The following is a 26,953-nucleotide window of genomic DNA, read 5'->3' as shown; positions in this document are numbered from 1 at the left end:
GGCAATCTTTTAATAAAGGAGGGAGTTAAGAATTCAGATAGGGTTTCAAGGAGCTTGTTTATGCTTATGTGTTTTCCACATACACTAATTCTCAGCTCATAAAGTTTCCATTTCTTCTTCGTGAGCAGCGAAAATGGTGGTGGCTGCATCATGACAGTCACATACCATTTCAGCAACCTCTATAACGTTCTTCTCGATGTTGATAGCTTGAGTTGTAGGGTGGGAGTTGTTGGTTTTACGTTGGGTTTGGAGGAGATAACATGATGGGGGGTGGTGGTGACAGTTAGTTGGTGGAGGCTATACTTTTATAACCTCCTAATTATTTTGAAAACAAAGTAACTCCTAGTTAATGTAAAAGATTTTTAATTGCAACTTAACGATGTGATAATTTCAATAAGTTGAGTATTTGTTTGGAATATTAAAAAAAGTTAAGATCAATTTAGTATGATACTAAAGGATTTGGATCCTCTCCTGAGCTAATGGAGATGATCCTCCGACCACTAATCATGGGCCGTTGGATTTTTATCCAACGCTATAATTATTATAACTTTAAAAGGACCCCCTATTTGTAGCCGTTGGATAAAAATCCATGAGACCAACTACTCATGATTAATGATCAGGAGGATCCTCTCTATTAGCTCAGGAGAGGATCCAAGTCTGATACTAAAAGGTTGAGAGATGTTAAGTACTTAATCTTAATTTTAATTAATAATAATAAAAAAAGAGAAAAAAAGGAAATGAAAATGAAAATTGTTGGTTAAGAGCGGAAAAGCCGCGAGAAAATTGGAAGATCCGCCCGGATGTCATCGTTGGCAGCGTGTTAGGGAGGAGAAGTTAGAGAGAGAAAGATACGGAGGGAGGGGGGGGGGGGGAGGGAGAGAATCTTTGCTGGTCTCTCTTGGTACAATCCGTCTCAGAAACCACAAAAAAAAAAAAAAGTTGTGAGCAGAGAGGCAGCTGGTTTTGAATTTCATCCCAAACCCAGAAACCTCTCTCTCCTCCCTCTCTCTCTCTCACTCCTCAATTGCTCATTTGCATGTCCGTGATTGTTTGAAGAAATTGGATTTCCTTGGTGGGTTTTCTCTCTTCTGGTGCTGGTGACTTTGTAGTGCAGGGAAGGAAGTGGAGTTTGTGATAGAGGGAGGGTTTTGGAGTTGAGAGAATACAGCATTTTTAGGCAGCTGGGTATGGCACAGAATAAAACCAAGAGGCTCTACCAAGTTTGGAAAGGAAGCAATGTGAGTTTCTCTCTCTCTCTCTCTCACTCTCTCTCTCATTTGGGTTCACTGTTTTTCACTTTTGACTGCTTTTTGATCAACATCAATTCAATTGCTTTATCATTTTGTGTTCCTTCTTTTGTTCCAATTTGAAAGAAGAGATTATGACTTTATGTTAATTCCCTTTGTGATCGATTTTCATTTCCTCTTTCTTTTGTGTGTTTTCGTCTTTATATTTGAGTTGCAGCAGTTGGTTTCCCTTAAGATAATCTCTTTCTCTGGCTACACTAGCTTTACTTGATTGAACAGATAAGTATCTTCTAGGTCAAGGTCCAGCGTTTCGAGTTCATGTTAATCAGGTTGCGTTTACTTTCTTTCATTCATGTGTTTGTGCCACTGTGATTTCGAGTTCTGAGCAAGAATTTGCCCACCAACTACATATGTACGGAAAAATTGATAATGTATTATTTCGTATCGTAGCAGGGGCAGAGCTATTAATTAGCCTGGAATAACCTCTGGCCCCCTCCAATTTCTCAACACCTTTAGAACCTATAGAGTGTAACCATGTATTGAGATCCTATACTTTTAGGCTTTGTTTGGTCTCTACGATTGTTTGGAGCGGATAACTTATAAAATTCAAGGTATATTAAAGGTAGTGGTGAATGGTTTTTCATTTTGAAGTGATGAAGGAAACTCCTCCCTTCTAATCCTCCCAGTCTTAGGGTGATTCTAATGGATAAGTTTCCTTAATAATTAATCCATCATCTACCTTCAAGTTGGACACAATTTTTCATTTCGTTCTTCAAAATACCTTCAATATGTTTGGTTATCGATTCCAATTTAGTCTTAGAGACCAAATGAGGCCTTCCAAATATCAAAGATATGGCTGATTGATTGATTGTAGTGTCATATATGCTTCATCAGTAGCCTTAAAAAATGTAGTCAGAAAAAAGATATGGCTTGTAAAATTGATTTGTTGTACCTCTATATCAGTGAAGAACAAGGAAAACAAAATTTAAATCTAAACACTAACAAATTACTTTTATTTATTGTATCAGCTGCATATTTTCCTCCTTTCCCTTATATCTGTGGATATATGAATGCACGTATCTTTTCAAGTTGCATAATATTGAAATTATTGTTTGGTACTTGATGTGGCACAATTGATCATGACTTGAAATACTTTCCTAACTGAAAATTTTATGGACTATTCTTTTGGTTTATGATATACCATTGATATACCATTATACCAGTAGTATGACTGGTGGAATATTGCTAAAAGTCCAATCCAGTTTGGTGTACTTGCACTGATGGGGATTTTTACTGGTTTTGTCAGAACTTTTTCTGTGGCGGGAGATTAATTTTTGGTCCTGATGTGGCATCTCTTCTTCTGTCTACACTCCTTATTGCCGGCCCAGCAGTTGCATTTTGTTTGAAGGTTTATCTTAAAATCAAAGATGAGAAGAACAAGAATGAGAATCTATGGCTTCCTGTATTAGTTATTGGCTCAGTCCTTACAATATTGGTAAGGCTGTTATTATTTATTATGTATTTTTGTTTATTGCTATCAGCAATTGGTATGTTATTCCTGTATCCAGAGAGGTCATTGTTATATATGGCTATTTGTGTGGCCTATATTGGTATTTCTTTTGAGATAACTTGCGACTTTAGTAGTTTACCAAATTTGGCCAAGTCATTTTTGAAACTCAAATTCTTGCGTTCGAATTAATTGCAGCATCCATAGGATAACTTCCGTCTTGAAAGTAAAGGAAAAAGCAATTATTACAACATCAAAACTAAATACTGAACGACTATTTATATTGTCCTCCGTTTCACCAGGAATGACATTATTTGGCTGTCCTGTGAAACCTGGGTCTTGAGAAGGAAGTATGAGTTTTGACTTTTCTTTTAGTGGCAATCTATATGATCAAAACTGCACGCTGACATTTAATGGCTCAATACTTTTACCCTTGTTTTTTCTGCCTCCATCTTAAAGCTCCTTAATAATCCAGTCTGAGTCAATATAAACTTCAATTATTGAAGGGTGAAAGTATGTCACACTTGGGAAGAGAGCACTGGAGATGTTATCAAGGATATGGTTAATTAGATTTTAAGCTCAAATCTTATAATGGATTACATCATGCAAGATTATTTCCTTAGACAATGCACTAAAGTTTGAAAGAACTTACAAGCAAGAAGTACATAATCCTCAAATGATAACGGAAGACCAATTTTCTAATCAGCCTTGGAATGTGTTTTCTTTTCTATTAGATGTACAATATCAGTTTTGTGCATATTGCAGTGATGTTAACTTGTTAAAATTTTTGGTGCATGGAATCTCTTTCCTTCTTGTTGTGGTCGTGGATCTGAGCCAGCAGGCACTTGGATTGCATTCCAATGACAGCATTATCTTGATAATGGCTAAATGATTTTTGTCACATGAAAACTAGTTTAACACCCTATTCTTACAATTCTGATTCTTCTAGCATTTAAACATCAATCTGACATTTAACTCGTTTCTGTGCAGGATTTAACCTTTCTCTTCTTGACTTCTGGTAGAGATCCTGGAATAATCCCTCGAAATTCAAGGCCTCCAGAATCAGATGAAGTATTTGATCTAGCTACCCCATCCATGGAGTGGGTTAATGAAAGAACTCCTCATTTGAAGCTACCTCGAACAAGAGATGTGATTGTAAATGGTCACACAGTAAAAGTGAAGTATTGCGATACTTGTTTGCTTTATCGTCCTCCCCGTGTATCTCACTGTTCTATCTGCAACAATTGCGTTCAGAGATTCGATCATCACTGTCCATGGGTTGGTCAGTGCATTGGAATTGTAAGTTATTAACTTGTCTGGGTAAAAGAGTACCTTTCCATGTTTATGCCATCTGTGATGAGAAATTGGTATATTGTTAACTCTTCTGAACTTGATTGGCTTAATATAGTGAATATAATTTATCAAAGACCAGAGGCATGATCTGTCATGAATTTCTGTTGGAACAAGCTGAAAAATTGTGTATCTAACTGCGATTTTGTACCTGTATGGTTGAGCTTCTCAATATATATTGGGTCTTATTTATTAGCACTTACATCACTACATATATCTTTTCAAAGTTGTACTTTGATGGTCTTGAAACTTTGCTGAGAAGATTTATCTATTATTTACTAACAGTCTTGAAGTTCAAAATGAGAATAATAATATGATAGTTCTGATTCCTTTATAAATCGAACACTCAAATTTTCATAATGCAGAATCGGGCAGTTACTATAATTGTAATATACGTGATTGTGTTGGCCCATTGGGTTAGGCTACGAGGACTTAGGTCTCCTTATGCAGGGCATGGGATTTCCTGTATCTTTAGAAAATAGTTGTTTCTAAACGTTGGAGTAGGTCCAAAAGGGATCCCATTTATAAAGTTATTATATTGAAGGTAAGATATGTGGAATTCTTACATATACTATATCTTTGCTTTGGGATGCATTACTCAGCCCTTTGATACTTTTGCCAGTGAGTTGCTCTTTCGAACATAATGGTATTTTATATGTAAGTTACTGGATATAAGGCTCGTTTGGAAGTGCTTTTAAAATGGCTGAAAGCGCTTTTGATGAAAATGTTTTTGGGACCAATCCTTACTAAAAGTAACAGTGCTTCTTGCAGGAAGCACTTCAAAGTGTTTTCTGAACCCAAAAACATTTTCTCTAAAAGAGCTTTCAGTCATTTTAAAAGAACTTCCAAATGAACGAGGCCATAGTATCACCTGTAAATGGCCCAACTCTTTCTTTTTTTGACAATGACCTTGAGCTCTCTAAGTCAGCCGTCCAATGTTTAACATGAATATTGCAAGCATGTGAACCACAAGTAATTTGTTTTGAAGCAATTATAATGGAATAAACTTGTATGGATTATCAAGTCGGATGGTTGCAATTTATTCGGTGCTCAAATCGTTACATAATAATTGATTCTTTTGTCTGCTAAGAAAGTAACCGTCCTCTTCTATGTTTGGTTGCAGCGTAACTATCCATTCTTCTTCATGTTCATATCAACCTCAACCATACTGTGCATATATGTTTTTGTCTTCTCTTGGATAAACATAGTTCAACATGGCAGTCTTCCAAAAGCTTTTTCCAAAGATATCGTTTCAGATATCCTTTTAGGGTACTGTTTTATCGCTATCTGGTTTGTTGGTGGCCTTACAATCTTCCATTCCTACTTGATATGCACAAACCAGGTAACTTTCTGAAACTAAAGATGCAAATTATATAACCTGAGTGGTTTTCTGTCACTCTTAAGATTTCTTACCTACGGAAAAATTAGCTGATGGCATTTGGGCCAAAGATGCATGTCAAAACTTAGTTTTAAAATAATGATGAATAATCATAGAACATAGTTTCAATGAGTAGGGAATTATTATCTAACAAAAATTTTCTTTCTGATTGATGGAATGAAACAAAAAATTTCAACAATTTATTTATTTCTTTTGTTCCGTCGGTATCTTTGAATCTGTGTCTGAGGGCAAATTGCTTGTGTGGTTACCATTGTAATAACAAAGTGTAGTCTACTGGCATCATGGAGTGAATTATTTTGTGCAATTTTTGTTTAGTTTATTTGGAATATGCTTAGTACTGTGATTCATGTTTTGTTACAGACAACATATGAAAACTTCCGGTACCGATATGATAAGAAGGAGAACCCGTATAACAAAGGAATGATTTGGAATGTCAATGAAGTTTTTTTCACCAAAATCCCTCCTTCAATGAATAGATTCCGATCATTCATTGAGATGGATGAACAGATGATTGCAGGATCTGGGACTCCAACTCACAGGGAAGGTACTATGAGCTCAAAGGAGAAAATAGATATTGAAATGGGAACTAGGCATGCGGAGGACAATGGTTTATCACTTCCAAACATTTTGCGGAATTTTGACTATGATGATTTGGAGGATGATTTGAAGGATGCAGGGGAACAACGCGGGCCTGCTTTTGACCCCCTTTTTCCCAATCAGCGAGAAGTAAAAGAATCTGTGCAATACTCGGCAGATGGAGATAAAATTACAGAAAGTGTTGCTACAAGGGATGCAGTGAAATATTCTGTGCGAAGCACACCTCTGGAAGATGAATTGCGAGCATCAGTCCATAGCACCACTTACTTTGATGGAGCAAATGAGGAAACTGATTGCGGAAATAAAAAATCCTAAAACAACATCACCTGTTTTACAAGCATAAAGGTTTGGACCTTTCATTCGATTTCCATATTGCATCATTTTAATTAATTAATTATTTATTTATTTTTTTTGTGGGTGGCCAGGATTCTTATACTTTTGACCTCTAAGTGAGTATTTTGGTGTAAAAAAAATGATTATTCTAGTTGTCTACTTGCACGAGAGTTAACTGGTTCTTCTATATCAATAACAAAAAGTATGCCGAGAAACCATAAAATAGTTGATCTTTCTATTGAATCCAGATGCTCTATTCTCAGCGTAAAGAAAAGATACGCGATTATCAAATGGAAGGGTAATGCAATGTGGACTGTGGACAATTTCTAATTGAAGTTTTATCAAATGCCACAAAATCATGTGTTCTTATCGATGCTGGTTTTAGGTGCTGTGTGATACGAAATACTCTTCAAAATGCCATTGACAACATAGTGGACAAAAACGATCTCCTATGTTATTCCCTCAACATCTCTTAACTTTGTGCACATGCTGTCATGTTTAGTATAATTTTTGGTGTTATTTGTTCTCCTTTTGGATTATCATTCTTATTCTATTTTCTACTTGACCTTCGTCCCTTAATAACAGGTTTGGCTACAACATTCTGTTCTAGGGCTATTGCATCTCGTGAAGGGTCTTTTGTTTCAGTAGTTACGGCAGTCAGAGAATGAGTACACGGTTAGTTGTTTCTTAATGTAGTTACACTAGTTGGTCGATATGAAGATTTTGGCAAAGGAGAGTTCATACAGTTACAATGTCCTGTTATAAAATCCCGGTTCATGATTGTTGTAAAATGTCTTGCTGTTTACAATAATGCAGAAACCTGCAAGGGATGGTGTACATAGCAATTTAATGTTCAATAGTTGTGACTTTTTTGAATTTCATTTGCCCTCCTTATGACTTGGAAATTTGCTGGTTTTCCGATTATGTTCGCATTGTAGGGTATTGGGACATAATCATTTTAAGACGATCTGGATTGACTTGCTCCCGAGTTACGTTGGAGGATACTGTGGTTTGTTACGTTTCCCTTGTGTTGTGATAATGATTTTGATAAACTATGTTAGAACCATTTGTTTCGAGTTATCATCCTATGTGCTTTGAGGTTTGGAACAGAAAACCGAAACCAAATCGAACTGCACTGAACGGTTCGGTTTTGCAGTTTTGAAACGGTTTCGGTTTGAAATCGAACCGCAGTGTAGGGAAACGATTTGGTTTCGGTATTGACTTTTGAAAACCGCATCAAAACAAGTGCTTACTAAGGGACTCGGATTATCTCCCCCTACTCCCCTCCCCTGCCTGTAACCTAATTTCATTCCCAGCCGTTTTAAAAAACTCCAAGACCCTTCTATTCTAGTGGCAAGTTGAGCGTCGCCCTAGTTTTCTCCTTGGGGAAAAATAAGGTCAAAGGTTCTAAAGACCTAGGCGCTTGTCGGGTGGCCAATTGGGGCCTAGTGCCTAGGCAGCCAGGCAAGCTAAGCAGATTTAAGTAAATTGTATATATTGTGTAAATAAGTGTGTTTATACTTAAAAAAAACACATAATTGTATTGTGATACATCAATTGCAAAATAAAATGACATAGATGATAAAGTATTACAACATATTGCAAACATGGGTAGAAGCATATAATGAATGTTTATCAAAGTATTTAACAAGTCTCTTATATTTTATTGACAAAATAAAATGCAAAATGAAAGTTATCGATTTTCTGTTTGAATGAGAGTTGCTACTTAGGCGGGCTAGGCTCATGCCTAAGCAAGTCTAGGCATACTATCTTAATTTTCAAACACTTAGGGATTAATCGGGACCATAGCCAGCCGTCTAGCGCCCCAGTGAATGGGATGAATATGGAAATGTAGCTGGTACACAAACACTGAGCTCAAAAAACCAACCCAACTGACGCAGCAGATAAATAAGGTTTAGAAATGCAAGCTGAAAATTAGCAGATGAGTTGTTTCGGTTTGACAAAAATATTACTAGTTTCGGAATGTAATTCTCATGTTCCTTTCTGGGCGATGAGACTAAAAATACTAGCAAATAGGTTTTAAACTTTTTTTTTCCTCCGTTTGATTTACTTCACGTAGTAACGTCAATGAAAATTGGTTCAGTTAGGTTTTCTGCTAAAATATAAAATAAGAGGAATATCAATGAAAGGTCATGTAGCCATTTTTACAAATGAAAATGAAAGGTTATGAAGCAAATGCACTGAAACAATGGGTTGTATCATAACAAAACATGAACAATATCATCTTGGTTTTGACTCTTGAGACGGAAGGAAGGCCGTACAAAAACTCAGTGGACTAGCTGGGTTTCAAAGTCTGCAAAATCCACAGAGCTGGACTCAATGGGAGGCATCAAGTAAGCGGCAAGAAGCTCCGATGCCAAAGCAGCAACAATCGGTATCCTTTTCAAGTTTTTCACCAAGGAAATATCGTCACTCTCCCCGACGGCAATCAGCTAATTTCCACCATGCGGTCCAGTTTCCTTTTGAATTCTGGGTTTTCAACATCAAGCACAGCTGGGAATATTCATGCTGTGGTGCGATTTGTCTGCGTAGCGAAACAGAAAGAAAATGATCATCAGAAACAGCAGATATTGGATAATGCCAATATGGAACCGAATTGCAGGCTGACCTTAGTGATAACGTGCATATCAAATTCTTTAGTGTTGAGGCCGATGCCTTCGTAGAAAGCTGTCCGCTGGCAATCGTTGAGGTACACTGTCACATACACCTGCAAGGGGTAGAAGAAATCTAGTTGATAAGTTATTCGGAAATTGAGTGATTCTGTAACAACGCAGAGCAAAGCAAAACACAACACATTCATTCCTTGCTTACCGATAAGCAAAAGAATCGGGACTAGAGTTAGGGCTGGGCGCGGTGCGGTTCGGTGCGGTTTCGAGTGAAACTGCAACCGAAATTGAAACCGAAATTTTTTACGGTGCGGTTTTGAAGCCAAAACCGAAATGAAACCAAACCGTTTAGTTCGGTTCAATGCGGTTTCAAACGGTTTCGGTTCGATTTTTGAGAAAAAAATGTACAATTTAAAATATACACTTATTTGTGCATAAAACGATCTTATTTTCCTCATATATTAATTAATGAATATGCAGTAAAGCCAAAAACAGCAACAACAATGCTGCAGAACTGTAGCAACAAACAGTGGCAAAACTACAAAAAAAGAGGAAACATAAAATCTGGTAGCATATATATGTCAATATTCCTCAAATTAAGGGATTAGACTTAATAGAGAATCCCATGGAAAGAGGAAACATAAAATCTGGCAGCATCAGTCATCCCATATCGCCTAATATCTATATGCAGCATCAGTCACTCCATATCGTCTAATACTGCAGTAAAACAGCAGCAAAAAAAAGCAACTAACATGTACCAAAACTGCAACAAATGACAACTACTAAAATTGAGACAACATCCAATGCATCAATGGGTTTAAACTTTAAATCCTTACGGCCAAATATTCCTCCCCCTTTTCATTGATTTTAGATTGTTTTTTTGTCACATAATATGTTGTAAAATGATCGCAAACCCAGCTACGTTTTCTTGAATCAGAGTTACTGATGCGAAAATTAACTTAACACACAAATTAAACCCTCTTTTGACAATTGTAGTATATAAGTAAGTAGGGATCGTTCTTAAACCGGTGATTAGGAGAGATTGCTAAAACACTCTAAATTGACTCAAATATATAAAACTAGGCTAAAAATACTTAACTAGACTCAAAGAACTCAAAACAAATTGAAAAGACTCAAAACTAACTAGAATAACTCAAAACAGCTTAAAACAACTAAATAGACTCAAACTAGACACTAGGAATGACTTTGGACGAAAATTGGTTTTAACTTGACTCAAAACACTTAAAAACACAAACTAAACAGATTCTAACTAATTAGACACTCTAAAGTAAATGGGGATTTGGTTTTGGACGAAAATAAAGTAAAACAAAGCAAGAACTAGAACTAGACAGATTTGCACGAAATTAGTTGAATTAGATTGATGATGGGCTAGCTAGAGGGTTATTCTCCACACATGACACACTTGCATTCAAATTGATTTCCAATTGTTTCTTTCAATAGACCATGAAGCTCAATACCCCAGGTTAACCGTGACAACACTTTTTTAACCTTCAAGTTCTCTTTAAGTTATTGAATTGGATGGGAAAGCACATACAACAATTCAAAACATTCTCTAAAAGTCCCATACGTGAAAAGCACAATAAAGGTACAATCAAAGATCATTAAGCTTCATGAAAACTATAAGCATTGACGAGGCATTTGTAACTATGATGAGCATGATACTCCTGCCAAGAATTCACTTAATGCGATCGTTTATAAGCGACCTCCACTACTTGAAAATATAAGTTTGTAACTATTAGGTGAAACTCCTTATATTTTAGTTTCAAATCCCTGCATGAAAACTAAGCGTGCACTCTTAATAAACATACAAGAATAAGTTATTAATTAAACGGTTAAGCAAATTGAATTCACAACTTATGAAATAACAACTGAAGGTAATCAATTCATAATGCAAGTATAATCATGGTTTTGAATAGCCCCCTAGCCAAAAGGGGTTTAGCCTTTCATGTTCACAAAACAAAGATAAACAGATTTATACATTAGAAACAAAAGAAAGATTACATCTAAAACATTCCAGCAACTCTAACTTGAATGACAATCACGTCCAAGGGCTCTCCTTCTTCTTCTTTGCTACGGCACAAGGTGTGGTTGATGGTTTGGGGGGTGGTTAGTATGGAAGAATGGCTGAAAATATGTATGGTGGTGAGTGGATGAATGGAAGGCTGCGGCAAGGGTGTATGGAGATGGTTTCTGATGGTGTATGGAATGGTTGATGATGAATGGTGCATGACCCCCCTTGTGTGCGGCAAAAAGTGAATGGAAAATTATGAGCTTAACATGTGGGATTTCTAAATGACTAGCATGCATATACAATTCAAAATTTATATACATGAGCAACGGAAGCTATAGTCATGCAAATCCCCTTCAAGGTTCATAGGTTTATATATAATGCATCAAAACATTTTAGAAAAGAACAAAGTGAAAGTTTAGTCTTATACCTCTTGATCTAGACTTGAGACCAAGGATGGACCACCTCCAAGCCCTTTGTTCCTTGAAGTCCTTGAGCCTAGCCTCCTTCCTTGCCTCATCCACTTTGTTAGTAAGAGTGCTCCAAGGTTCTCCTTAAGTCTCCAAAGGAGAAGACCTCTAAAGATCCACACCCACTAGTGTAGTGAGATGGATGGAGGAGTAACCAAAGGGTGAAAGATTGTTAGTAAATTCACCCTCTAGGTGGCCAGCCTTTGTGGTTTTAGAGAGCTATTTTCTTTTGCCTCTTTGTTGTTCAAAAACACACAAAAACCCTAATGAACTTTGTGCTATAAAGTTCCTTATATAGACAAAAAGAAACCTAGTCAACAACTTGACTAAATATCTCTCACAAACCCTTTAAGTGGCCGGCCCTTTAGTGTTTGGTTTGGCCTTTGGGCTTTTATTATTTCAAGTCATCCTATGCTTGAATAAAAGCCCAATGGGCCAATTAAACCCGAACGTTTCTTTAAGCCCAAAACGATCTTTTATCGCTTTTATGATTTCTTTAGACTTTCTAAATTAATCACAACACTTAATTAATCCAATTAATTATTTCCTTCATCCATTAATTACTCACTACAAGAGTGTATCGGTGTACAATCATTTTAGGTTCTAATTAGCAAGGCAGTGAGGTGATTGGCTTCAATCCAATTGATTATATTTAATTCAATCACTTAGTGAATTAAAACTTCATTTTAATTCACCTTTCTTCTTTGATGACTACATTTAATCATTTAGAAGAACTCACAAGCTATGAGTGACATCTAACCATATGTCATAGCTACCCAAGCTAATGTAGAAGTTGTTCGGAGAACCTATTCAGTTGGAATTACAATGTAATTCGATCATTCTCTAAAACAATACTCTCAATCACATTACTAGGGTATGGATATATTATGTCAAACCCCTAATGTGATTATTCCTTCTTATGTGATTCTATTGAGTCGTATAGGAACGCTTTCCTTTATTACGCTCGATACTTCGGCCGAAGATTCCCGAATCATATCTTAGAGTATTCTTCCTCTCTAATCGAGGATTAGAGATTCCTTGTTGGGCATTCACTTGCCTTCATGACTAAGTGGCTTAACCCCAATTATGCCGTGGACATCCGCGAATGGGGTGACTTTGACATAATCAAAGATTAAGTACTTAGCCACAAGACAACGACGATGCCTCAGGTCAAAGGACTACTTACATTATTCCAACCATTAGAGTTACTTGCTTGACATGTGAGTAGACCTCCATGCAAGTACTCTCGTTCGATTGTGTTCAGTGAACTCATTCCCTTAATGAGCACCTACATACTTGTCTTAGTGTCACAACACGAATGGGATGAGACTTTCCATCCTTCCATTTGAAGCGGACACAGTATGTACCGGTTTAAGCATTGTCAGTTTCCCTCCGACAATCCAATGACTAGGAACCTTTTGGACATAATGGTTATGTGAAGAAGGTCTCTGTAGTCTAACATCATTAGATTACTTCTTCAATCGATCCATTGTCCATGGATACACTATTTAGGACATATATTGTTTATTGAGATAATCCTAATTCGTGTCTTTGCCATTTGATGTATAAGAGTCATCCATACATCGATTCATTTGTCCTGAAAGGTTTCTTCCAAAGATTGACTTTCAGGGCATATTTCCAACAAAAAGGTCATATTTAAGGTTTTAGGAAATTAAAACCCTAACTTATTTTGGTTAATAGAAATTAAACCAAAACATAAAGGGAAATAGGAATTAAAGTCAAAATCCTAAGGAAAAGGTAAGGGGATATGCGGCAAGGATGTTTAGGGAAAGGGAAAGTGCTTTATGGCAGAAAATAGGAAAGGGAATGATCTCCTTTGTGCGGCAAGGAAGTGAAAGGAAAAGGAGAGGTGCGGCATTCCTCCTTGATTGAGATTAGGGTTTCTAGAACATGTAATTAAGGGTCCCAAAGTATTTAGGACACCCCTTTGTAGTTGGAACTTAGGTGAATTAGGATTACGAAAGGTTAGAACCAAATAAGGTAACTTGGCTAACATTCCTTCTTTCTAGCTTTGATATTTGACTTTCTTTTCTTGAATTGACTTCTTTATAACTTTAGCATAATCCTAGCCTCTTTTGGTCTTCAATTTCATCCATCACCTTGCTCCATGCATGTGATATTCATTCCAAGCCCAAAACTGCTCCAACAGGCACTAAAATGCACTTTCTTGCCACTTTAGCTCTTTAAACCTACAAACATACAAAAATGGCTTGAAATACTAAATTAACTAAGAAATAACAACATAAATGCATAAGAACAAGCTAACTAAGTCGCATAAATATGTTCCTATTAGTTACATACTTTTTCATCTTCGCCCTCATATTCTTCACTGTCATTTTCAAGGTCACCTTCAACGTCTATTTCATTTTCTGAGTCAATTTCTATTGCCTCGTCCTCCGGCTTCTCAGGGGAGTTCCCTGTAGAAGAGTGACCAATCCCACTATGCTTGCTGGATTCTTTATATCTTGACTGAAATAAAACATGAAATGCTCATTATCTTAAAGGAATGGAATGCACATAATCTACAACACACAACACAAGCATTAAAGAAAGCCTCTCTGACCATATGTAATTATGCCATTTTATTTCAACCCTAGTTGGGGCGGTTCAGTTCAACTTCAACCTATAAATTTGGTACCCTAATATTAATAGTAATTAATAAAGTAATGTCCTAACTTTGATTAATATTAATACTTACCAAAGTAATGTCCTAACTTTGAATTTCAATGCCATAATATTAATGAGTTTGTTTTGTCAGATTGGCATGTGGAATTTAACCATAATTGAAAGACGACTTTCAAGCCTCTTGCATAAAATTACTTTAATCCACCGGTTTTCTGCTGCAACCTAGAACTACACCTGACTACTGACTAGAGAACAACAAAACAGAAAATAAATGAAAACAGAACAAAAGAACTCATACGCAACAGTGCTCCAAAACAAGAAAGAACAAAAGAACAATGAAAACAGAAAATCAATAACAGACAATTTGCAAAACAAGGAAGAAAGAGAGGAAAAAGTTCTTAAGTGGAATAAGCTGCTTAACTTCAGAGTTTTCATTGTCCTATGAGTAAGAAAAACTGCATTAAAAAATTCTTGTTTTTGCTATCAATATATAATGTGGTATGCAGAACACTCGAAGAAAGTGCTAATGTTATTCCAGCCCATTCACTATGACCTATGCTCAGTGGTTACAACAGAAATAAACATAGTTTCATCTCGTCCCATATTAAAGATTCAATGGATTCAACTTCGATTTCACATCCAAGACTTTAAATTGAATCTTTGATTCAAAAGAACCCTAACCCAGTTCCCCTTTTGAATCTTTGATTCAAATGAACCCTAACTATAAAATTAATTTAATTACAAATTATTGATGTGATATACAATAGCACACAAATTAAACCCTTTTTAGACGGTTGTAGTATGAGTAAATAGGGATCGTTCTAAGCCGGTGATTAGGAGGGATGTTAATCTACACAAATTAAACTCTAAATCACTAAACTAGACTAAAAAACAGAAAACTAAGTTAAATTGACTCGAAACAAGAACTAAAGGGATGTTTGGACGAAAATTAAACTAAAAAGACTCAGAATACTAAATAGGGGGTTGTTTTGACGAATTTAAGACTTAAACAAACAAACTTGCGTAAACAAACTAAAGGGTACGGAATTGGGTGAATTAAAGGGGGGTGAAAGGCTAGCTAGAGGGTCATTCTCCACACATGACACATATGCATACAAATCAATTTCCAATTATTCTTCCTATAAACCATGAATGACAATGCCCAAAGTTAACCGTGACCTGCACAAATTAACCATCAGATTTTCCTAAATTCATTGAGTTGGACTCAGCGACGCAACCAAATTATTCTTATCAAGTTCCCAACATGAACTGCATAATAGAGATACATATCAAAGATCATTAAGTTATGTGAAAATCATAAGCATTGACATGGCATTCGTTACTATGAACTACATGATACTCCTGCTAGGAATTTACTTAATGCGATCGTGATTAGCAACCTCCACTACTTGTAAATATAAGTTCATAACTATTAGGTGAAATTCCCTTATATTTTAGCATCAAATCCCTGCATGCAAACTAAGTAGGCCTCCTTAATAAACATACAAGAATAAGTTATCAATCAAACAGATAAGTAAATTGCATTCACGATTTATGAAACAATAACTGAATGTAATCAATTCATATCACACATATGTTCATGGCTTTGAATTCACTTCTAACTAAAACAAAATTAGTTCCACATGTTTGCAATTAAATAAAGACAATTAAAATTAAACATTGAAAATAAAAGATAGAATACACCTAGAAACGCTCCAACAATCCAAAGGTCTTGAATGGAAGGCACGGCTCCAAGCTTCTTCTTCTCCTTCCTTGCAAAGCTGTAACACAAATTTGTTTTTCTGATTTTAGGCTCTTGTGTGTGATGGTCCTGAATGGTGCGGCATTGTGGTGTATTTATAGGGCTAGGGCACAAGGCACAAGGTAGTTTTGGAGAAGGATTTGGCACTCCAAAGGTTGTGTTGGAAAGGGATTGCACATCACAAACCAACAGGGACAAGGATCTAGGGTGCGGCAGATTCTTAGGGGGAAAGGGATAAGGTGGTTCGACACAATCTTAGGGGTTCTAGAACCAGATAACATGTGGTTTAATATGAAAAGGAATTCCCCTTGTAGCTGGAAATAAGGTAGGATAAGATTAGGATAGGATAGGATAAGATAAGGTTAGTTTGGATAATGTTCCTTCTTTTTAGCTGATTCCTTATCTTCCAAGTCTTGATTTGATTCCTCCTGATTTGTAGCACATTCCTACCCTCTTTAAACTTCAAAAACGTCCATCCATTATGTTCCATTCATATGCTGTCCATTCCAAGCCCAAAACTGCTCTAAAATGAAAATTGCCTTTTCTTGCCACTTTTTCCATTTGAACCTACAAACACACGAAATGGCTTAAAACACTCTAAAAAGTAGAAACTAACTATGTAAATGCAAGGAAACAGCTAACTAAGTCGCATAAATATGCTCCTATCAAATTCCCTCACACTTAGCTTTTGCTAGTCCTTGAGCAAAACAAAACAAACAAAACATAACCTAAACATTCCAACGATCGCCTCAAGGATTTCCAATGAAACATGACACGTTAAAAATCACTACGCATATAAATTTTTGCTATCCTTACCCCCGAGCTCATACTTAATTGCAGTCACCACTCACTAGCTCGCATTTAATCAATTAAAACAACATTTTGAATGTAGTAACATGCCTTAGAGAATTCCCTCAATTCCTCACTGGATATACTTTCTATTTTCACACAGATTTTCTGACTACACTCCCTATACTAAGTATATGTGAGAAGATTGATGTAAACATGTAGACTAGCACTCACATATGCTATAATCAAAGAAGGCATTTTTTGGAATTATTAATGCAAGTATATATGATCTCATGAATGGAATGCCACTACTTAGACGCGAGAACCAGGGATTTCATATGCTCGTACCAATTTCAAACTCCACATATTGAACACACAACAATCAAGATTGAAGTCTAAGGGTTGTAACAGGGCTAAGGTATTGGCTAACAAAGAATAGTCAAGGATAAGCAAAGGTTCTTAAAGTGATAGTAAGCAAAGTAATAAAATCAACACTTAGAATTCAACTTTTGATTGCAGAAACCAACTTTAAACACCCATGGGAGATTCACAAAACACTTAGGGTCAGATTCAAACTTTCGAACCTTTCCTTTAACAACCAATACTTGTGAGCTCATTCTCACTTATTTTGAATTCTTTTTCTTTCTTTTCTCAACTTTTTCTCTTTTTTTTTTCTTTCAACGTCTTCTTTTTTTCTTTTTCTTCTCGTGCCATTCTCTTTGGCACACAAAACGTACACCCTTATAGATTTCCAATGAAAAACCTTCCCCCACACTTGTTTTTCCTGCATAACGTCGATAAAAAGGAATTCCCAACAAGTCATGCTTCACTATTCTTTAAGAACAAGGGTATGGATAGTCCTATTCTAGGCTAGGTAGGGATAATGTAGGCTAACAAAGAAAATAGGCTAAATAAGGCTCAAAGGGGTTAAACCTACAAAACATATGCAAGGGAATAAGGTTTTTTGGCTCTGGTAACTAAACAACTTCATCTTGTCCTTGTTATGCAATCAATTTTAAGGTTTGAATGAAACGGCAATCAGTTCTAGTATTTAGAACTAAATGATGAAAAAGCATTCCAAGTGGCAACCAAACAAAGAAATAATGAGATCATGCAACGACTTTAGAAAACAAGAATATCACAGATTAATAACTCTCCAAACAAGGAATAGGCTCAAGTCTCTCAGGGTGGTAGCGTTAGTTCGAGTTCCTTCCTTTAAGCATGTTACAAAAACTAATTTTTTTTCCTTTGTGATTACATGTGAATTCGTTAATGACAACTACAACCAAGTATTAACCAAAGAGCATATCAAACTTCCACCCATGTTTGTAATTTTCTTTAACAGTCATGCAATTAAAAACCCAATCCTCATTATTGTGTTGGAAGGTACCCTAAGACACAAACACACAAAAACGACTCTTTTTGGGTTTTTCAAACTTTTTTTTTTCTTTCAAATTTTCGTATTTTTCTTTCAAAACACACTAAAACACTTCAAAACACAATAAAAACACTTAAAAATAGTGAGTAACAACTCTAGAAGTGCTAGGTGGTGAAATCCAATGAACATTCATGAAAAACACTTTGTTTACCCCCCCCACACTTAAACCAAACATTGTCCTCAATGTTTCAAACATAAACTCACACGCAAGCAATCAAACAACACAACTAACATACATGACAATTATGGAAAAGTAAAAGCAATAAAGAGTAGGGTTAAGGAATGCAAAATTGGTTTTGGAGCCGGAGATTCCTAGGTCTTCTTTATTTGAACGCATGGGTTGCCTCCCAATAAGCGCTTGCTTTAACGTCTTCCAGCCAGACGATACCTCCTTTTAGGCTCCATTAGGGTTCACGACATGGAGGGGTATTTCCTCCATGACATGCTCCTCGAAATTCTCGTAGTAGGGCTTCAAACGGTGTTCATTCACTTTGAATTCATGTCTTGTCTTTAAACTTTGAATTTGGACTGCACCATAAGGAAAGACATTAGTAACAACAAAAGGACCAACCCATTTAGAATGCAACTTACCTGGAAAAAATCAAAGGCGGGAGTTGAAAAGCAACACTTTCTGCCCCATAAAAAATGTTTTTCTTCGAATCATCTTGTCATTGAATGCCTTCGTTTTCTCCTTGTAAATATGAGCGTTCTCATAAGCCTCGTTCCTAATCTCCTCAAGCTCATTCAATTGAAGCTTCCTATGAATGCTAGCCGCATCTATGTCCATATTGAACGTTTTGACTGCCTAATGCGCTTTGTGCTCCAACTCAACTGGAAGATGGCACGTTTTGTAGGTTGTACAATACGCCCACAGTGCATCATTCAAACGCAAGCTCCAATCTTTTCGAGTTGGCCCAACTGTCTTCTCCAAAATCTGCTTGATTTCTCAATTAGAAACCTCAGCTTGCCCACTTGATTGAGGATGATAAGGTGTTGAAACCTTATGCATGACGTTATACTTCTTGAGCAGTGCCTCAATGGTTCGATTGCAAAAATGGGAACCCCCATCATTTATAAGTACTCTTGGCATCCCAAATCTGGCAAATATGTTAGTTTTGACAAAATCTGCAACCACTTTGGAATCATTAGTACAGGTGGCGTTTGCTTCCACCCATTTCAATACATAATCAACCGCAAGTAAAATATAATTGAAACCATGAGATGAAGGAAAAAGACCCATGAAATTGATACCCCAAACATAAAAAATTTTGACAGAATAGATTGGGGCTTGCGGCATTTGGTCTCTTGGACCTATATTCCATGTCCTTTGATAACAATCACAGGTTATGCAAAAAGTTCTAGCATCCTTAAATATAGTAGGCCAATAAAATCCACATTCTAGAACTTTAAGTGCCAAAATGACCCCCACATGCATAAGTGTGACATAAAGTTAAAATTGAATTAAACTCAGAATCATGCACGCACCTACGAAGAATCTGATTAGGGCAATATTTCCATAAGTATGGGTCATCCCACACATAAAACCGTGCATCCTTTTTAAGTTTGTCATGTTGGTGCTTGTTTAAGGTGCTTGGAACTTGTTTAGACACCAAATAATTCACTAAATCGGCATACCATGGCTCACTTACCTCAATGGACAGTAGTTGCTCGTCTGGGAATGCTTCTGGGATGGGTAATGGCTCCTCATCGTGTACCAAACGACTCAAGTGGTCAGCCACCACGTTTTCACTTCATTTCCTGTCTCGGATTTTGATATCGAACTCTTGGAGAAGAAGCATCCAGTGAATAAGCCTTGGTTTGGCCTCTTTCTTTGTGAGTAAATATTTCAAAGCTGCATGATCAAAATAAATGATGACTTTAGTTCCAAGTAAATAAGAACGAAACTTATCTAAAGCAAACACAACAACAAAGAGTTATTTTTCAGTGGTGGAGTAGTTCAATTGAGCGTCATCCAAGGTCTGAGATGCATAATAGATGACATGCGGCTGCTTGTCCTTCATTTGGCCCAAAACAGCCCCTATTGCATAATCTGAGGCATCACACATAAGCTCAAAAGGAAGACTCCAATCTGGTAGAACTATGATGGGGGCCGAAGTTAGCATCTTTTTGAGGTGATTGAAGGCCTTCTCACATTCATCGTCGAACTTAAATGGCACATCCTTCTGTAGGAGTCAGCATAGGGGTGTGGAGATCTTCAAGAAATCTTTGATGAATTGTCTATAGAATCTTGCATGTCCAAGAAAAGACCGAACCTCTCTCACCGAAGTGGGAGAGGGTAAGTAGCATACAAGATTTATTTTCGATTTATCAACCTCAATTCCTTTTTTTGAAACTATGTGACCTAAAACTATGCCTTGTTTTAACATAAAGTGACAATTTTCCCAATTTAAAACAAGGCTAGTTCCGATGCATCGTTTCAAGATTAATGTGAGATTAGCTAAACAATCATCAAACAAATCACCAAAAACAATAAAATCGTCCATGAAGACTTCAATAATATTCTCAACAAAATTTGAAAAGATACTTACCATGCATCTTTGAAACGTGGTTGGTGCATTGCATAAATCGAATGGCATTCGACGATAAGCAAAGGTACTAAATGGACAAGTAAAAATGGTCTTTTCTTGATCATCCGGAGCTATAACAATCTGGTTATATCTGAATAACCATCAAGAAAGCAATAAAATGAATGACTAGCTAACCTTTAAAGCATTTGATCAATGAATGGCAGGGGAAGTGATCCTTTCTTGTGGTGGCGTTGAGCTTCCTATAATCGATGCAAACTCTCCAACTTGTTTCGATATGGGTGGGCACAAGTTCGTTTTCTACATTCTTCACCACAGTGACTCCCGATTTCTTTGGAACAACTTGAACCGATGAAACCCAACGACTCTCCGAAATTAGGTAGATCACTCTACAATCAAGATGCTTGATAATCTCCTACTTCACAACTTCCATCATTGGAGGGTTGAGTCAGCGTTGAGCCTCTCGAGATGGTTTAGCCCCCTCCTCCAAAAGTATGCGATGCATGCATGTTGTAGGACTTATTCCTTTTATATTGGCCAAGGTCCATCTGATAGGAGCAGATTTATGCGACTTAGTGGGCTTGTTCTTGTGCATTTATGTTGTTTTTCTTTAGTTATTTCAGTGTTTAAAGTCATTTTCGTGCCATTTCAGGTTTTAGAGACAAAGTATGCAAAGAAGTGCAAAATGGATCATTTTAGAGCAAAATTGAGCTGGAATGTTGTGTATGCTTATGGAGCATAAGGAATGGACGAGTTTGAAGGTCAAAGGAGCTTAAGAAATGAAGAAATGAAAGTGAAGAACAAAGAATTCGGAATGGGAAACCAAAGTTTCTAAAGTTGGAAGTTTCTATTCTTGGAGGTTTCCATTTTCGAGAGTTTCTATTCTTGGCTTTGGGCTTTTGGATGACCTATCCTTACCTCTTAGACTTGAGCCGCACCTTCCTAGCCCATTCTCTCTTGAATTCTGACTTATTAGGCCCTTTCCTTGTGGATTTGGGTTATACAAATCCCTTTCTAAAACTAAGTGGACCTAAACCCTAATTCTTTGTGGATCTTCACCCTTTGCCGCACCTAAACCCTAGCCCATTGCCTAATCTGATCACCCTAATCCTTGCCGCACCTAGGGTTCTAGAATACCTGATTTCCTTGCCTTGCAAGGCATTCTAAAAGGCCCATCTCTAACCCTAGCAAACCAGCCGCACCTTAGGCTTTATTCCCATTAAAAATCTGATTGTTTTAACCTAATTTCTGGTGGATTAGGGTTTCTAGAAACCCTAATCTGATTGCTAGGGTTTTGAAGTGCCTATATATACTCATTAAACCCTTTTGGCCGAAGTACCACCTCCGATATACATCATTCACGTCAGAAACAAAGAGGCTCTCTTTGCAGCACCTTTCCACCACCATATTCCATATTTTCTGCCAAAAATCATCCCTAGCCTCACCACCCATCAACCCTAAACACCACCATACATCCCCCATCCATTCTACACCATTTAATAACCCAAAGAACCTGTTAAAAGTCCAAGTGCCGCAGCAAGGAGGAAGGAGGATTTCGTGGATGCACTTGCTGTCCAAGTTGGAGCATCTAGGTGTTTTCTTTCGTTTGTTCTCAATGTCTAAATTTATTTATCTTTGTTTTGTGTGTATGAGGAACTAAACCCCCCCTTGGCTAGGGGGGATTCGAAATACATGTTTATGCTTGCGATATGATTTGATTACTTCTAATTGCGTTTCATAAGTTGTGAATTCAATTTACTTATCTATGTGAATTACATTGATTTGTGTGTGTTGGTTGAGAGTGCACGCTTAATTATCATGCATAAATTGAATGCTAGGATATAAGGAAATTTCACCTAATCGTTATGGACTTATATTCATAAGTAGTAAAGGTTGATGATCTCAATCGCGTTAAGTAAATTCTTGGCATAAGTTTCATGCAATCATAGTAACAAGTGTTTCGTCAATGCTTATGGTTTTCATAGAACTTAATGATTCTTGCTTGTATCTCTATTATGCAATCATGTAGGGGACTTGTGGGGAATGCTTTGGGTTGTCGTATGCAATCATCCAATTCAATAACGTTAGGAAAATCTGAAGGTTAATTTAAGCGGACCTAATTAACTTGGGGCGTTGAGAATTCATGGGTTATTGAAAAGCAATTGGAAATCGTTTTGAATGCAAGTATAACATGTGTGGAGATGAACCCCTTAGCTAGCCTTCCATCCATTCACTTTCACCAAATTCGTTTTAAAATCTGTTCTAGTTTACAAAGTTTTGTTTTGTTTTTAAATTCGTCCAAAATCAATCCCCCTTTACTTTGTTGAGTCATATTAGTTAGAAATCAATTTAGTTTGTGTTTTTAAGTGTCTTGAGTCAAGTTAAAACCAATTTCTTCCTTAGTGTTCAAAACTGCCCAGAAAGTGTTTTTAAGACAGTTTTGAGTGTTTATTTGCTGTTTTGAGTCTTTTGGTTTGTTTTAGTGTTTTAAAGTATAGTTTTGCATTCTTTGAGTCTAGTTTAGTGTTTTAAACTTGTTTTTACGTATTTGAGTCAGTTTTCAAGTGATTTAGCAATCCCTCCTAATCCCCGGCCTAGAACGATCCCTACTTATCCATACTACAATTGTCAACAAGAGGTTTTAATTTGTGTGTCAACATAATTTTCACATCACCATCCAATGGCCGTTTTGTACTCCTTCAATACCCTAACCAATTTCTCCTCCTCTCCTGCCGTGAGTATAGAAGAGACTATGACTGGCAAAGTCTCTTGGTCTCCCAAGAAAATGTACTTCAAATGATTTGGTAATGGTTTATGCTCGAATGAGGGTGCCTGAATTACTAAGGGTAACAACTTAATAGTAGAAACGAGAATTGAATTTGGGCTTGAGTGAGTGAGTGAGTTGAGTGAGCGAGTTATCTTTCGGACCATATAACTGGATTTTGGATGAAAATTTTTATTTGAACTCATATAACCGTTTTCTACACCTAACTTAAACTTCAATTTTAATTTTTTTTTTACTCTATTGTATAATTACCATCAAGTACGAAATGAAATTAACAATAAAACTAAAACTTATCAATAAACCCACACTCTATAACTAAAGCCTACCATCACCTTGTTTCATCCAAATAATCCATGTAATGGTTTCATCCGGCCTTCTAGTGCATGGTTCTTTCGATACAATATTAAGGATGAGACAAGATTCATTCAAGCCATGAAACTGGCAATCATTGAAACATCATCTGCTTCTCGTATGGATAGAGGGGTACTTTTCCCCTATCAATTGGATAAGATTGTGTCAACCTCACGCAAGTAAGTGTTGATCAACCGTACAGGGCGTTCGGGATCTGCACTAGTCTTCAAGGTCTGAAGCTGTGAAAAATGATTATTGATTAAACTCTGAGGAAAGATATGAACACACATTAAATCAAACAAGCACTTTTTCAGACATTACTAAATTCAAGTAAATCTGTTGTATCCCATACAATTACAAAATAACTTGAATTACCCTATGTCATATCCATGGAGAAAAAGGCTGTACTTCAGTAGGTGGTTTGATTTCAACTTTGATGAGCTCTCTCCAAAAAAACCCAATGCATGGTTCTTATAGTTTCACGATTTAGTTTAGTGAAACAGAAGTTGAAATATTATTGATTGGTGACCCTATCATAAAATGATTGCAAGGACGATCATATTGCGTAGATAATGAATTTGTCTACTTTTTCGTAGTCCTAACTTGAAATGGACTTCTATTTGCAAATTTTGGATTTGTATTTTTAAAATGGGTGTAGAGATAAATTTATAAATTGAATTAGGTTTGTGAGGGTAGTTTAGGTAGTAAATTTGAATTTAAAGAGATATTGATAGTTTAATTAAAAGTAATATGGGTGGAAAGAGTAAGTTGGGTATAGAAAAAGGTTACAAGGGTTCAAATAAAAATTTTCTTTTAGGGATATAATCTCATTCGGTGAAATCTGTGAGTTTAAATGAGTATTTGACACGTGGCTTCTGATTGGTAGCCTTTCTGTCCTGGATAAGAGGCTCACTTTGATTGGTTTTGATAGTGCCACATAAGACATGATGGGCGATCATAGGACTCCATGGTTCCCTCTCAATACTTGGAAGATTTTTTTCATGTATTTAGAACTTGAGCTGATACACCACGTGTTACTTCTATTCTTTTGGTTTTGTTTGACTTCTTTTAATCTATGCCAACACCCAAGGTTTTTCTTAGTTAGCGCTAATCTTTCATGTGCCATTGCTTGAGGTGGGTTGGCTACGACCCGATGAGCTAGTGCTTTGGTGCCCAGCTTTTTGTTGCGCTTGTGGGCAGTCAAGGCTTGAGCTTTATAAAGTTTTAAATCATGGCTTGGCCCGAATAAGTTCAATTTGGCTCAACCTAGTTTTGGTTAAAAAATATTATTTTTTTATTTAGAATAAAGGGTAAATTACATAGTAGCCCCTCAGGTTTGTGGTCTATTACAACCTCATACAACAACTTTAAAACATTTCACTTTCATACATCCAGTACCATTTTATTTCAAAATAACACCTCCGTTAGATTTTCCATCCATTAGTCTGTTAAATGCTGACGTGACTGCCCACATTTGTGCTGATGTGGCTGCCACGTGGCAAAAAAAACCTAAATCTTCTAAATATTAAAATTAAAAAAAAACTAGAAAAACCCTTCCTTTGTCTCCCTTCCTTCCCCCCACCCTTCTGCAACTCCCAAAATCCTCTATTCTCCCCGCAACCCCTAAACCCATATCCCCCATCTTCATCTTCTTCCCTGCAATCCATAAATGATAACCCCTCCCCCACCCTACCCTACCCCACCTGCGTCCCCCACCCCAAAACCAGAAACCCAGAACACCCCCACCCGCGACCCTCCCTCCCTCCCTCCGCACCCACCCTCTTTCCTTCTCTACACACCCCCACCCTTTTTCACTCACTCAAATTCACCAGGGCTTAGCCAAAGATGATGAAACCTTCTCACAGTTGCAGACCCCTCCCGCCACCACCGAAATTCCCATCCAGTCCTCGAATGCCCCAATTCCCATCACCCTTCACTTACCGCAATCCACCGCAGCCATCAAAATTCAATCGGCCTACCGGGCCCACCTCATCCGCACCCACTTCAAAACAATCGCAGCCGTCCACTCCGAGGCCGACGAGTTCCAGGGCCTGATCCAACGGCAAGAAACTGTTGATTCCGTCAGGACAAGCGAGCGCGAGAAGCTGAGGATGAACGAGTCCCTGATGCGGCTGCTGTTGAAGCTGGACTCGGACCCCACGGTAAGGGAAGCGAGGAGAAATGTGAGTCGTCGGATCGTGGACGCAATCGTATTGGAAGACGTGGATGGCTTCTGGGCTGGCAGAGGAACTGGGATGACGTCCTTGCGGAGATGAAGGAGGAGGCGTGCAGGGACAAATGAGGGGAAGAGATGGAGAGGTTTTGCACTCAGTATATGGGGTTTTTCTAGTTTTTTTTTAATTTTTTTTTAATTTTAACATTTAGAAGATTTAGGTTTTTTTTGCCACGTGGCAGCCACATCAGCACAAATGTGGCAGCCACGTCAGCATTTAACAGACTAATGGATGGAAAATCTAACGAAGGTGTTATTTTGAAATAAAATGGTACTGGAGGTATGAAAGTGAAATGTTTTAAAGTTGTTGTATGAGGTTGTAATAGACTTCAAACCTGAGGGGCTACTATGTAATTTACCCTAGAATAAATTATAGAAAAATTCTATTTACATCTAAAAGATGTCTCGACATGACCATGATTTATTTATTTTGTTTTTAAATAAAAAATGTTTAACTGGAACCAAAAAAAATATTAAAAGACTCAATTAGAACCAAATTTGCGCACCACCGTATGTGGAGGAGATGTACAAACTCATTTAACCTTTAAAACAACAAACAACAGTAAGCAGCCAAGGACTAAAGGTGGTCTTGGCTAAAAACTCTTCGACAATCAAGTTAGTAAGCAATATTAAGAGACTCAAGCAGTGGGTAAGAGAATAAGTGTGCAATTATTATGTTACTAGAAATGAACTCTAATGTATTTATACCAGTCGAGGAGAATCCAATTCCTCCACCCAAATCCAAGAAGTCATGGATCCAAGAAACAAGTTCCTCCATCCACACCCATGGAGCCAATGAGCATGGAGACAAAGGAATGAAGGCCCATGAATTGCTAAGCAAAGC

General features: G+C 37.1%; 1 protein-coding gene, 1 long non-coding RNA gene and 1 pseudogene across 3 annotated transcripts; 2 read left to right on the top strand and 1 right to left on the bottom strand.

Moving 5' to 3' along the window:
* Nucleotides 1-737: 737 nt before the first annotated feature.
* Nucleotides 738-7,513, top strand: LOC126600322 (probable protein S-acyltransferase 4). Of its 2 annotated transcripts, XR_007615421.1 has the most exons (7): nt 738-1,238; nt 2,554-2,742; nt 3,745-4,053; nt 5,228-5,446; nt 5,864-6,445; nt 7,019-7,108; nt 7,372-7,513. XR_007615421.1 is itself a non-coding variant. In XM_050266905.1 (6 exons), the coding sequence occupies exons 1-5, from the start codon at nt 1,188-1,190 to the stop codon at nt 6,413-6,415; spliced, it is 1,320 nt and encodes a 439-aa protein (XP_050122862.1). In that variant the 5' UTR covers nt 738-1,187; the 3' UTR covers nt 6,416-6,445; nt 7,019-7,309. The 2 variants fall into 2 exon arrangements, 1 of the variants encoding a protein (XP_050122862.1); XM_050266905.1 differs by lacking the exon at nt 7,372-7,513 and having other exon boundaries at nt 7,019-7,309.
* A 1,042-nt stretch (nt 7,514-8,555) lies between these two features.
* On the bottom strand, nt 8,556-9,247 carry LOC126600323 (uncharacterized). The gene is made up of 2 exons (XR_007615422.1): nt 9,063-9,247; nt 8,556-8,978 (listed from the first exon to the last, which is right to left on the bottom strand). It is a non-coding gene; the product is annotated as an uncharacterized LOC126600323 (long non-coding RNA).
* Nucleotides 9,248-23,957: 14,710 nt separating this feature from the next.
* LOC126599027 (BAG family molecular chaperone regulator 5, mitochondrial-like) lies at nt 23,958-26,462 on the top strand (annotated as a pseudogene).
* Nucleotides 26,463-26,953: the final 491 nt, after the last annotated feature.

This window comes from Malus sylvestris, chromosome 14 (genome assembly GCF_916048215.2).
Source record: "Malus sylvestris chromosome 14, drMalSylv7.2, whole genome shotgun sequence".
Lineage (NCBI taxonomy): Eukaryota > Viridiplantae > Streptophyta > Magnoliopsida > Rosales > Rosaceae > Malus > Malus sylvestris.
The sequence above is the reverse complement of the archived record's forward strand: the minus strand, read 5'-3'. Positions and strand labels throughout refer to the sequence as shown.

What these genes read in the sequence shown, in the direction of transcription:
- LOC126600322 (XM_050266905.1), top strand. Translation starts at nt 1,188, where the DNA reads ATGGCACAGAATAAAACCAAGAGGCTCTACCAAGTTTGGAAAGGAAGC. An exon ending in AAGTTTGGAAAGGAAGCAAT is followed by an intron (nt 1,239 to 2,553) that starts GTGAGTTTCTCT and finishes TGGTTTTGTCAG; the next exon opens with AACTTTTTCTGTGGCGGGAG. An exon ending in TTGGTCAGTGCATTGGAATT is followed by an intron (nt 4,054 to 5,227) that starts GTAAGTTATTAA and finishes GTTTGGTTGCAG; the next exon opens with CGTAACTATCCATTCTTCTT.